General features: G+C 30.7%; 2 protein-coding genes and 1 pseudogene across 2 annotated transcripts; 2 read left to right on the top strand and 1 right to left on the bottom strand.

The window, feature by feature from the left end:
* Window positions 1–112: 112 nt before the first annotated feature.
* RIX7 (putative AAA family ATPase RIX7) lies at window positions 113–2,584 on the bottom strand (the record flags this gene model as incomplete). The annotated part of the gene is made up of 1 exon (XM_064861221.1): window positions 113–2,584. One exon carries the CDS (start codon window positions 2,582–2,584, stop codon window positions 113–115), a length of 2,472 nt encoding a protein of 823 aa, XP_064716898.1.
* An 842-nt stretch (window positions 2,585–3,426) lies between these two features.
* On the top strand, window positions 3,427–5,052 carry PRP19 (E3 ubiquitin-protein ligase PRP19; the record flags this gene model as incomplete). Its single annotated transcript, XM_064861220.1, has 1 exon — window positions 3,427–5,052. One exon carries the CDS (start codon window positions 3,427–3,429, stop codon window positions 5,050–5,052), a length of 1,626 nt encoding a protein of 541 aa, XP_064716897.1.
* Window positions 5,053–5,436: 384 nt separating this feature from the next.
* PWA37_004743 (hypothetical protein) lies at window positions 5,437–14,837 on the top strand (annotated as a pseudogene).
* The last annotated feature ends 45 nt before the right edge of the window (window positions 14,838–14,882 follow it).

Raw genomic sequence — 14,882 nt, 5'->3', positions numbered from 1 at the left:
TTTGCAATCATTTAAGAATGGCAAATACATATAATTGTAGAAGAATAAAAGAATAAAATGGGTTAACCCATATATAATAATACAATAACTTATAGAATTTTAACACAATCTATTATTTAGTACTATTGTCAGTAGTATCCGTAACCAATTGCACATCATCATTCCATCCCATTTTCTTGTTTAATCTATCATATTTTATCCTATCTTTATCACTTACTGATGGCTTGATTTTTTGTAACGCATGATGGAAATCTTCAACTCCAACAACAATTTGATGATCATCAAAACCAACACTTAAATCTTCAAATTCTTTATCTAAATCATTTTCACCAACTGATTGTATTTCGTTGTTCTTAAAGAAACGTCTTTTCAATGCCAATACCGAACTTTCTCTTACTAATGATGCCAAATCAGCACCAGAGAAATTCCGCACTCTTTCATCATCAATAATATTTTCTAAATTCACATCTTCCGCAACTGGTGTACCATTAGACTTGATTATAGTCTTTAATATATCAAATTTCTCATTTCTATTAGGTAATTCTATAAATAACGTTTTATCTAATCTCCCCGGTCTTAGCATGGCTGGATCAATCATGTCAGGTCTATTTGTTGCACCCACTACAAAAATACCTCTTCTATCATTTAACCCATCTAATTCGGTCAATAATGTGTTAACAACACGAGATGACGATTCAGACATAGACGTATCTCTTCTAGGAACTAAAGCATCTAATTCATCAAAGAATATAATACATGGGACTGAAGCTCTTGCTCTTGTAAAGACTTGTCTAATTGCACGTTCTGATTCACCCACGTATTTGTTTAATAACTCGGGACCTTTAATGGATATAAAATTTGCTCTAGATTCATTAGCCACTGCTTTTGCAAGAAGTGTCTTACCACAACCTGGTGGACCCCACAGAAGAACACCAGCTGGTGCATTAATACCCACTTTCTCGTATAATTCAGGTCTCTTGATAGGTTGAACAATAGCCATATTCAATTCAACCCTAATGTTTGATAGGGCACCAACATTATTCCAAGTCACATCCGGAACTGTGGCGAAACCTTCTCTTTTAGCAGTTGGTTGAATTGTTGGTAATGCTTTTAGGAAGTCTTCGTACGTAATTGATAATTGTTTTAATTGTTCATCATTTAATGGTTCTGGGAAAGTGTTGATAAAATCAGTTATGATTGATAAAGGTAACGGATCTATCAAATTTGCAGTATTTTTTTCAGAATTGGTGTCTATATCCATGTCCTCATCATTTAGTTGAGAATTTTTCGATAAAGAATAGTTTTTAAAGATACGCTTTATAGCACATGTACCAGCAGCAGTGGTTAAGGCTTTCAAATCTGCACCAACAAAACCTGGAGTTAATTTAGCCAACTTGTTAAAATCTATTTGACCATCAATCTTTAAGGAGGATGAAAGTTTTTTTAAGATATGTAGTCTAGATATTTCATTTGGTACATTCAAACATATTTCACGATCGAATCTTCCTGCACGTCTTAAAGCGGGATCTAAAGAATCAGGCCTATTGGTGGCACCCAGAACGATAACCGGTTTACCATTGGTATTTTCAAGGGTTAACTCATCTAGAGAGGTTAAAAGTTGTGCAACAATTCTTTTTTCCATTTCTCTCTGTGCTCCACCGTCTCTCTTTGGAGTAATTGCATCAATTTCATCGAAAAATATTAAACATGGTGCTATCTGCTTAGCCTCTTGAAAAAGATCTCTAATCTTTTTTTCACTTTCACCCGACATTCCACTAACTACCGATGGAGCTGATACTGATATAAAAGGAACTTTTAATTCTCCAGCTAAAGCATTAGCGATAGATGTTTTACCACAACCAGGAGGACCATGCAATAACACACCTCTTGGTGGTTCAATACCTGTTGTCAAAAATATTTCAGGATGTAAGATAGGTAACCCTACCAACTCCATTAATTGTGCTACTACATCATCCATACCACCTAATGATTTCAAATCTGCATCAGGTGGGGATCTATCCTTGAGCTTTTGTTTTTTAATTTTCTTTGTTGTATTTGTGTTTGTGCTTACAGTAGGCCTTTTCTTCACATTCCAGAGCTCGATAATATCTTTATTCATATTATTAGTATCATTTTTGGATTTTCCATTTGCACTCTCAGTGATAAAATTATCAGTATTGTCACTATCATTCTTAGGATTGTATTGTGGATAATCTTTGAATTCTTCATCTTCAGTGGTTATCAGTTCATTCCAAACTTTTTCAATAGATTTTTGGATCAAGTGTTTTTTCATTCTTTGCATAGACATATCTTTAGTTAAAATATATGAATAAATCTCTTCATATTTTAAATCTTTAGCGAAAAACAATAAATCATCCTCCTCATAATCACCTTCTTCATCATTATCTATACTAGTATTACCGGTACCATTATCATTCTGAGAAGAAGAATCTTTATTCCTAACCTTGCTATTATTTAATTGTGTAGTCTTTTCTTCTAATAATCTTTCTAATAAAGATAAAATTTTATTTTCTAAAGAATTTACTAACGAACCACCACCTTTCCTTGTTTTCCCTCTAGCCATTCTTCAATTTATATTAGTGCAATTAGTATTGCAATTTAAATATATTACAACTATTTTTGAGTTAGTGAAAAGAAAATAAAAGGTTCAAAAGTGCATTAATATATACATACATCTATATAAATATGTATATATATGTATGTAACAAATTTTTAATCATATCTATCTTCAAGAAAATTGATGATAAGCGATGAGATGCCACTAATAATAAAGATACTGAAAAGTTTTTTTGCTCAAACTTCATGTTCTCTTTAAAAAAAAACTTCACATGAGATTTGGGTGTACAGATGTTGAAAATGTTTCTTTTTTATATTTTGAGTTTTTCATGTCTTACGCTATTGTACACCCACACACCCCGCGTTGCCATAGTTTCTTAATTATTTTTTTGTTATTTAGTTTTTTTTTTTTTTTTTTTTTTTTTTTCAAATTGAAGATTAAAACAAAAATTCAAGTAGTAATGAAATCATAATTTTCAGAATATAGAGAGATAGAATGCTAACATTTGACTAGACAGTATATCTTGTATCATTAAGTTTATCTATTCAACACTTTTATATTCAATAATCTTTAATCTATTTTAATGTTCACGTGTAGGCATTTATTTTTAGTCACGATTATTTCCAAATATTTATGAGGTGAAGGATATTTAAACAGGGGGAAATGCATATATATATTTTATAAAAATATTAAGCTAGAAAAATTAAAAGATTTATAAAGACAACAAATAGTACTTTCATAAATAGATTATTAAATATATATACTTACATTATTACATACTGTTAAGCTAGCGGCGAGAAGTAAGGATAATATACAAAGAAAAAAAAAAAGAAAGAAAGAATTTTCCAATGTTTTGTGCAATTAGTGGTAAACCACCACTACATCCAGTTGTATCAAATAAAAGTAAATGTTTATTTGAAAAATCCTTATTAGTTCAATACGTAAATGAAAATGGTGTTGATCCAATAACTAAAGTTTCAATGACACCCACTGACATTATAGAGATCGATTTAACTGCATCGAATTCTAATACTAACGTATTAAATTCATCAACTTTAAACACAAATTATTCTATCCCAAATCTTTTATCTACTTTACAAAATGAATGGGATGCAATAATGCAAGAAAATTTCTTATTAAGACAAAAATTAGATATCTTATCTAAAAATTTGTCACAAGCTCTATATGAACGAGATGCTGCAAAATTAATTGCTGCTAAATACATGAGTGGTGGGCATGTACCAAAGGTTAATAATAATAATAATAATAATAGCATTACTACCACTGATGATAATAACCCTAATAGTAACAATATCAATGTTGGATTAAAATTAGATGTAAATGATTTAATTGAAAGATCAAAGCAGTATATGATAACAACAAAACCAATTATCAAAAAGATTGCTCTTCTACAAAAAAATATTATTAATAATGTTGGTTCTTATGAATCCATTAAACTTATCAAATCAATATCAGCTAAATATCCTGGTCTTATACCCATATCCACATATCCTCTGAAAAGTGTAACTGACACATTTAATAATTATAGCACATTGATTTCAACCGATGATAATGCTGGTCTATATATTATATCTTTAAAAGAGGATAAATTTATCAATTTTTCTAACTTTACAACATCTTATCTATACTTTGTCCCAGATCAAGATTCAATACTTTTCATTGAAAAGGATGAAACCAATATATGTACACTTTATAACATACAAGATCATTCTAAATATTCATGTAAATTGGAAAATGAATCGATTATAGGAATGTTTTACACTGACGGAGTATATGATGAGCAACCAAACGATTCTTCTAGCCAAAAAAAATTAGGTTTTAATTACTTAGTGGCGTGTTCTTCGGGAAATATTTATTTGATTAATAATAACCAGCCATATCTACTTGTTAAACAGCGCATTGAATCAAGACAAATGGCTGAATTCATTGGATCCTCATTGCATAAGGATGCCCTTCTAATGGCTGTTTTTAATACAAAAGAGATTTTCTTATTGACCATAAGTGATACCTCGACCCCTCCTATTCAAGTACCCCTTAATGATGATCAATTTGAAACCATTAAATCTGTCAAGTTTTCTTCGAATGGTTATTGGTTGTTTGTATTTACTAATACTGGTATAATCACATTTGACCTAAGAAAATCACCAATGCCGTATTTTTCATTAAACATCAATGCAAATAATAATAAAAATAATAGTGATAATGGTAATCACATAGAATGCGATGTCCTTCCATCGGGTAAACTTATGACAGCATTCGATAATATAACCAAGATTGTGAAATTTTATAAATATGAAAAGACTTCAAATCAGTGGATTATTATAAAGGAGTTGAAATTTAATGATTTATGCGATACGAATGATACATACAAATTCAATTTATTATATTCTAATGAACAAGTGGGCTGTCTTCTTTACGGTTCTAATAGCGTACATAAATATATCTTTGAATAATGATTATAAAGTATTAAAAGAATATACCATCAATAGCTTCTTACATACACACATATGTATATATATCCGTTTCGTTTGGATGCGTTTACTCGTTTATATATAAATCTTACATGCCATTTTCATTTTCTGCCTTTTTTTTATATATATCTATTTATTTGTTTATTTATTTTTTTTTTGACAAAAAGCAATTTACAACGATTCCTATTTTATAAAGGGCGACTAAATTATGAAGAACCACAACACAACATAATATATATACAGCGGTTAAAATCTTTTAATTGTAAAACATTTTAAATAAATGCAGAAGAAAACAAACCAAACCAAATCAACTGAAAGTCAATTAAACTAAACTAAACCATTACAGTGTAGTAATTTATTAAAATAATGCTGGAATCATTAGCTGCATCCTTATTGAATCGTCTTTTAGGTTCATATATTGAAAATTTTAATCCAACACAGCTGAATTTAGGAATATGGTCAGGTGATGTAAAACTAAAAAATTTAGAATTGAAAAAAGATTGTTTAGATGCATTAGATTTACCAATTAATGTGGAAATGGGTGTATTGGGACAATTGTCAATGAATGTTCCATGGTCTAGTTTGAAAAATAAACCTGTGAAGATCGTAATTGAAGATTGTTTTATGATAGTTGTACCAAATGATAAATTTTATGAATTCACAGACTTGAATGAGAGGCAACTGAAACTCAAATTGAAAAGGCTACTTGAATGGGAATTACACAATAGCGAAAATACAAATAAAAAAGTCGTTTCCAAAAACTATGCCAATAATGATGATGTAACACAGATACCCAATTCGTCCAATGAATCATTCTTACAATCTTTAATCACTAAAGTGATAGATAATTTACAAATTGTAATTAAAAATATTCATATTCGATTTGAAGATGTTGAGGGTAAATTATGTAATTATAATTCAAGTATCGGCTTTCAATTAAAAGAATTGTCTGCTGTGTCTACAAATGATAAATGGATACCAAGTTTTATTGAAATTTCAGGTAATTTGACACATAAATTAATGAAACTGGAAGAACTCGCTATATATTGGAATTCAGATAATTGTAAAAGTTTACTATTGGATTCACAACAATCAGATTGGGATGCCTTTATTCAAACATTGAAAAAGGATATGGAACTTAAAAATAGCAAAGAATATATTTTATCACCGGTTAATACATTAGGGAAATTAGTTATTAATAAATCTGGCACAACAGAAAAATTACCTCATATTAATCTTGAGTTAAGTTGTGATAATTTTGGTATTAAATTGAACGATTATCAATATCTTGATCTTTTGACATTTATATCGAATACTCATATTCAGAGACAGTCGGCTAAATACAAGGTGAATAGACCTAAAATGACAATTCAGGAAGATCCTAAAAGCTGGTTTAAATACTTTGGGCAATGTACTCTTTATGAAATTCATGAAAAGAATAAAAAATGGTCATGGAATCAAATTAAATTAAGATGTGAACAAAGGAGACGTTATATTGCTTTATGGAAACAAAAATTAAATACGAAATCTACCGAACTTCCATTGCCTTCAGAAGACGACGAAAAAGAATTTAATGAATTACAGAAAGATTTGCCTTTTGAAATGATCACATTATTTAGAATGATTGCTCAAACAGAACATGCTAAAGAAAAAATAGCATCGAGAGAGCAATCACAGGAAGTTAGAGATGCAGATCATACTGAAACTACAGAAACAGGAAAGAATTCCAGTTGGCTATCATCCTGGTGGAGTACAAATAAGACTTCTAATAATACAACACTCACTGACGAGCAAAAACAAGAACTTTATGCTATTATTGAATACAACGAAAATGAAATTAAGTCTAGTTCAAACATTATGTTGAAGAATAACATACCGAGACATTGGACAGAATGGGTTTTAGGCGGTTTTTTAAGGAATGGTTCCTTTATCTTGCAGAACAGAAATAGTGGTGATTATAAAATTGCTGAAATAAAATTCAATGACTGTCTGTTAAATATAAACAAAAGGCCAGACTCATTTTTGCTTAATTTTAAGTTGGATGAATTTAAGATCGAAGATGGATCCGAAAACTGCCTTTTTAAAAATATTGTAAGTCCTAAAATAAATGTGTCAAAAGATTTAGAAGTTACTCAAGAACCATTAGTAGATTTTTTCTTTGAAAATAATCCTTTAGATAGGGATGTAGATTCCAGAGTTTCCTTAAAACTTTTGGGCACAACAATATACTATAACGTTTATTTTCTTACTAGTATATTGAAATTTTTTCAACCACAAAAGCAGCATCTAGAAACAATAAATAAAATTATAAATGTGACTGAAGAAACTGTCGAAGGTTGGTCAACCCATACTAGAATGGGTATTGAATCACTTTTAGAAGAACATAAAACTTTAGATCTATACTTAGACTTAGAAGCACCATTAATCATTATTCCTACTAGTCCAAAGAATTGGGATTCTCCATGTACAATCATAGATACTGGTCACATCTCTGTTAATAGTGACGTTATTTCTAAGAACAAGCTAGAAGAACTTAAAAAGCTATCAGTAGATGAATATGACAAAATTGATAGTGAAGATATTAATAGATTAATGTTTGATAGATTTCTAATAATATCACAGGATACTAAATTTCTGGTAGGTCCGACAATCCAGTCCACTTTAGCTAGTCTTTCAAATTCTGTAAGTGATAATGATTTCTGTATACTGGATAAGATGAAACTGGAAGTTACATTTGATTTGTTAATCCTTTCGAAAGCTTATAAATTACCTAAATCTAGGATATATGGTCATCTACCTCAACTAAATATATCATTTAATGATCTCCAATACAAAATAATGATGGACTTGTTACAAAATTTAATTCCACAGACTGATAGTAATATTTCTGAAGATATAATAACTTCTTATCAAAACATAGATGATGAAGATTTCTATAAACTTGATCAAAAACGTCTTTCTGACACTTTGGATACTATTAACAAAATGACAAACTTACAAATTGAACAAAAGCAAATAGAAATATCTTTGAAGATAGATTCTATTACGTTCTCTGTTTTAAAATGTATTGATACTACTTCAATGAGATGTGACAAATTAGTTAATTTAATTGGTGACAATGTTAATTTTAATCTTTCTAAAACATTAAAAGATATAAAACTTCAAGTCGGTGTTCATGATTTACATTTGGAAGATTTAATTGAAAATATTAATGTTAAAGAATTCAAGTATCTAATATCATCAAATTCTGTCGCTCAAAGTGAGGACAAAAATTTGTTTAATTTAGTCTATATTAGGTCACAACGCATTGTAATGCATGAAAAATCATATATTGAGGTATTTGATCAAGATATTGATATAAGTTTAAAAAAGTTAATGATAACTTTGACACCTAAATCAATACTTACTTTGTTAAATTATGTTGTTTCTACATTTAACAATCCTCAAGAAGGAATTCCAGCTGATATTTTGAAACATAACAGTGAAGATAAAGATGATTCACCCCAAAAAATAAATATGAAAGTTGCTATTGATGGAATTCTTATTTACCTTAATGACAATAATGATAAAATTGCAACATTTGATATTTTGTCTGGTACTTTCAAAATGCTTTTACTTCCAACCAATATGAGAATGAGTTCTACAATCGATGGTTTGGAACTACATGACAATATATCTAGTACAAATAGCTATGTTCCTTCTAAGATTATAACTATGAATGGTAAACAACTTCTCAAGTTTTCATATGAGACATATGATCCTGAAACAAATAATAACAATTTCGATTCTTTATTTGAATGCGAAACTGGAGAGGCATTTATCAACTTTAATAGTGCTACAATTAATAAAATTATTATATTTTTCTATAAGTTTCAAAAAATGAAAACATACTTTGACCGGATACGTCAAGCAGCATATGAACAAGCACCATCCTTGGATACAGTAAAAAATTTAAAAGTAAGTGCCATTATAAGGTCCCCAGTTATACAGTTTTTTTACGTAAATGAAAATAAACCAACAATACCAAATATCATCAAGTTTTATCTTGGTGAATTTTTTATTAATAATAATTTCATCCTCAATAAGTCAGGTACCACTATTAATCACATTAATGCAGGATTGAGAGATGGTCAAATATCATCTCTTCTTCAGGTTGGAGATGGAAGAAAACAAAAACTTTATTTGGCAGATAAAATGAATTTGACTTTTAATATTAACCACAATCCTGAAGCTACAGGTTTCGAAAAGGATTTTGAAATTTTTGGTTGTCTAGAAGAGCTAAATTTAAATGTTACTGAATTACAAATGAAATACTTGTATTCCATATATGAAACTATTGAACAAACTTTTAATATTCCAAATATATATGAAAGAGCCTTAACACCAGAAATCGATATTACAGCAAATACTGGCTTTTCTAATGACAGCTCTTTATATATTGATAATATGCCCGCTGTGAATTCAAATGTCTCCACTGAAGAGTCTGGAAAAGTTATCAGTGTAAATTGGGAAGGACCTCTTGTATCTTTAACTTTGTATGATGATACAAAAAATGTACTGGAGGTATCAGCATGCAGCATAACAAAGGTAATATTGCAAGATATGAAAATATCATATTCAACAAATCGCAACCAAACATTTGTCGGTAAAGCGCACATTTCAGCCTTTAGAATTGAAGACACAAGAAACGTAAAAGATAACAAATTCAAGGAACTGATTCCAAAATTAGATGGTGAAGAAAATCAATTTATAGCAACAATAACTAGAAAATGGATAAATGATGGACTATTGACAAATTTATCAGTCTCTGTAAATAGCCCACGTTTCATTCTTGCAATGGATCACTTAATAGCGCTCAAGAAGTTTTTTGATATTTTATCTGTCCCTAAATCCACATTACAACCAAGTAAAGAACTTCTACTAGAGCATGTTGCCACCACTGAAGAACTAAATGATACTCCAAAGAATTTATTTCATTATTCTCTCAAAATTTTGGATTCTGCTATTTTATTATTATTAGATCCTTCTGATTTAAATACAGAAGCCATTGTTTTTAGTGTTGGCCAGATTTTGCTCACTGAACAAAGTATTTCAACTTTAACAATAAATAATATAGGTATATTTTTAACCAAAATGAATATGATTGAAGAACAAAAAATAAGATTATTGGACGATTTTTCTTCTTCTATCACTGTTGATAAAAGAAATACTAGTAAATCAAATTTAGCAACCCAAGTTCAGGTAGCTGTGGAACCAATTAGAATGCGCATTTCTCTACGTGATATAAGATTAGCAATGTTAATTTTTGACAGAGCTGTATCTTTGTTGAATACATATTCAAAACAGCTTGCTCCATTTTCAAATAAATCAGACGAGAAAACCGCAATATTTTCCAAAGAATTTGAAAAGCAACTTGTCAAGTATGTTCCATCACTCACTGGTGATGACCCAGTTACACCATCTGATTTATCGTCAATAGAAACTTCTTTATCTATTCAGTTAAGAAATGAAATTTTTTCTGCTCACTTTGGTGGTTTTAGAGTGATTTTGTTGGGTGATATTCACGAAATTCCAATATTAGATGCCCGTATTCATCCATTTGTTGTTAATGCTAAAGACTGGTCTACTGAATTTGATGCCATCACAACAGTTACCTCATCTGTTAACATATTTAATTACTCTCGATCAAGTTGGGAGCCTCTTATAGAAAAAACAAATGTCGCTTTTCACCTGGCCAAAAATGTTCAGGCTAAATCTAATTCTACTTTATTAATTGATGTAACAACAGAGGCAAATACAGAGATTACATTGTCCTCACGGTCGATTACAACTTTGTTGAATATACCAGCATCTTTATCAGGTGAAATCAAATTAAAGCCTAGAGGCTTCAAAAAGCCATATAGACTTATCAATGATACAGGTGTGGATATAGAAGTATGGGTAAAGGGTGACTCAGACAAAGAAAAAGATAGATTAACTCTCTTAAAAATGGGTGAGGTACTTCCTTGGGAATTTGAAGACTGGCAAAGCATCAGAGAACAATTAGATACTGATAATAAGAAAAATGTTCTTCAAGCTTCTGTAAAAGGAGATATTTACAATACAATCATGACAATAGATGCTACATATGAAGGGGAGGTACTGCATGTTTTGAAACCTGCTAAAAATGGTATTCATAGAAGAATTATTTGTGACTTAAAAAGTACTGTTGAGGGAATTAAGGAAATTAATTTCAGATCAACACTAGCCATCGAAAATAGTACAAGTTCAACAATAGAAATTAAAGTAGAGTCTGAAAAAATAAATAATCCTGTCTTTTTAGTAATCAAGGAACAGGAATGCAAATCAGTTCCATTGGAATATGTTTATGATTGCAACCTATTTGTAAAACCTAAAACTCATGGAGAATTTGATTGGTCATCCAAGCCTATTTTATGGGAGAAATTACTTGAAGCACCATGTTCAGTAGAATGTCATGGAATTGCAGAATATGAGGAAAAATTTTACTTTGAATTAAAAGCTTTATATGATAAAAAGGAACCATTAGCTCGTATATATCCTCATATGAAAATTATCATATCACCTCCATTGGTAATCGAAAATTTATTGCCTTTTGATATGAATTACCGTGTTTTCAGCAGACGTGAAGACTCAAAAAAAGAAAGTTTCTTGAAAAAAGGGGAAACGGTATTAATCCATAGTGTGTCTCTTGATGAATTTTTACTTTTATCAGTTCGACCACATGTAGATGGTAATCCAATGTCAAAGCCATCAATTGTGAATACACCGACCAGGACATCACTAGAACCTGAAGAAATTCTTCCATTAACTTTTGAAAGTGGCCAAAGATTAAACTTAAGAGTAAAATATCATAAACAAGAAGATGGGAGGTCCAGAACCTTGAAAATTTACTCTCCATATATTATTTTGAATGGAACTGGTAAAGATTTATACATAGAAGAAGAAAATTTTAATGTTGTACAAAGTAGAGTTTTGTTAGAAGAGGACAGTATCTACAGTCAGCCATTAATGTTTTCATTTATGGACAATTCTAACAAGAATAGAGTGAGAATTAAATTCATGCACACTGAAAAAAGCGTTCGTTTATCTTTAGATGCAATAGGTCAGGTCTTTGATGTGACTTTAAATGTTACAAATAAGTCACAAGAATGCAATTTAGGTGTTAGCATCACAGAGGGGGATGGTCCATACCACCTAAGCAAAATGATTTACATTACACCAAGATATATGATTAAAAATGATTTAAATTTCACTATAAATGTATCTGAATTAGGATCTCCAGATGTAATTGATATAGAACCAAATAAAACTATTCCATTGTACAACTTGCAAAACAATTCTAATAAGCAGTTAATGATCAAGGCTTTAGGAAATACTTCAGAATGGTCAGCACCATTTTATATTAAGGATGTTGGTTTGACATATGTTCGTTTGTTAAGAGAAGCAGGAACCCACATCCTACTAAAATTAGAAATAACTTTACAAGATGCAACTTTATTCATTAGTATTAAGAATGGAATGAATTTATGGCCTTATTCTATAAGAAATTTCAGTGACAATGAATTTATATTTTATCAAAGAGATTTCAGAATTATTGATGAACAATATAACAAATCACAGGAGGAAGATCCATATGAGTCACCAGAAATTGAATACAAACCTATTTATTACAGAATACCGCCACGTAGCGTTATGCCATATGCATGGGATTATCCAACTGCTAAACAAAAAAAGTTAATTTTGAATTCAAAGGGTCGTAGACGTGAAGTACAGTTGGCAGAGATTGGTAATTTGAAACCAATGAGAATTCCAGGGGAGACATCCAACGGCAGACCTATTATCGTCGATTTAAGTGTTGTGGCAGATGGTCCTACACAAGCTTTACTGATTACAAATTATGATCCAAAAGTATCATTATATAAATTAAGAGAGAGAAGGTCTACATCTACAGATATTTTAACACAATCCTCAACTTCACTCCTTACACCTAACGATATTTTTGAGACAAAAGAGGAGGATGAATTATTATTCACTAAAATCATTGTTAATGTGAAAGGACTTGGAATTTCACTAGTTAATTCTCATTTGCAAGAATTAATGTATGTTAATATTAATGGAATTGAATTAAGATATAATGATTCAGAACTTTACAGAACTTTGTCATGGAAATTAAAATGGTTACAGATCGATAATCAACTATTTGGTACCAATTTTACAAACGTTCTATACCCTGCTAATATACCGAAGGATAATAAGGAACTGGAGATACATCCAGTAATTTCAGGATCAGTATCTAAGGTCAAGGATGATTCATTTGGTATTCCATATTTTAAACATGCTACATTTTTATTACAAGAATTTTCTATTCAATTAGATGAAGAATTTATATATGCAGTACTAGATTTTATTAAATTTCCAAGTGCAGCAGGAAATCATAATAATCATGGTAAGATTGCTGAGACCAGAGATGACAAAGTGTTGATGCCTACTTTAATAAAAAAAGTTTTGCGAATGATATATATTTTGAACTTTTCCATATTCAACCTACTCAATTACATATATCCTTTGTTAGAAGTGAAAGATTGCAACAGGAGGGAGATGGATCAATTGAGATTCCAGAATTTACGACGGCCCTATCCTCAATGTATTTCTTAAATATATTGAGTATGGCAGTAGGTAATGTGAATGATGCACCAATTAAGTTGAATTCATTATTACTAAACAACTCAAGGGTACCAATTGCGATGTTATATGATTTAATAAAGACCCATTACGGGCAACAATTTATATATCAAATTCATATGATATTGGGATCTGCGGATTTCCTTGGTAATCCAGTTGGGCTATTCAACACCATAAGTTCAGGTGTTTGGGACTTATTCTATGAACCATATCAAGGGTATATGTTGAATGACAGACCACAAGAGCTTGGCTTGCATATAGCCAAAGGTGGGTTGAGTTTTGCACAAAAGACTGTATATGGTATATCTGATAGTATGACTAAGTTTACTGGATCCATGGCAAAGGGATTATCGGTGACACAAGACAGAGAATTTCAGGAAGCTAGAAGATTACAAAAGAGGATCGTGAATAATGGTGGGAACGTTCTTGGTAATTCTGCTACATCATTTCTATCTACTGTAGGTAGTGGTATTGCAGGATTAGCGATGGATCCATTACGTGGAGGTCAAAGGGAAGGTACCACAGGGTTTTTTAAGGGGATTGGAAAGGGGTTGGTCGGATTACCAACGAAAACAGCCATTGGGATCCTTGATCTAACAAGTAACTTGAGTCAAGGTGTGAAAAAAAGTACATCTACATTAGCAGGAGGAATGTCAGCGTCGAGAGCACGTTTACCAAGACATATTGACCTATATGAACAAGTGATAAATAGTTATAACTTAAGAGAATCACAAGGCCAGTTCTGGCTAAAAACGTGTAATGGTGGATTATTTATAAATGACCATTACTTAGCACATGTGATACTACCCGGCAGAGAATTAGCAGTTATAGTTTCGATGGAACGGATCTGTGAGGTTAGAATAGCTCCATTAGAATGTATGTGGGGTACTTCATACAATTCTATTCAAGGAATATCTGTCGAATCGGATGGTATACGTATAAAACTGAAGATGCAAAGTGAATATTTCATACCAATTGAAATTCCTGCAGAGAAGAAATATTTGTACAGACATATCAAGATTGCTGTTTTAGAATATAACAAGTATTGTGAAGCCACACTGTAATGGTGCAAATAGTAACGATAAGAGCAAAAATAAGCATGTAAGTAA

This window comes from Arxiozyma heterogenica (assembly GCF_036370985.1).
Source record: "Arxiozyma heterogenica strain weizmannii chromosome Unknown scaffold_7, whole genome shotgun sequence".
Lineage (NCBI taxonomy): Eukaryota > Fungi > Ascomycota > Saccharomycetes > Saccharomycetales > Saccharomycetaceae > Arxiozyma > Arxiozyma heterogenica.
This window is presented reverse-complemented; position numbering and strand designations above follow the sequence as displayed.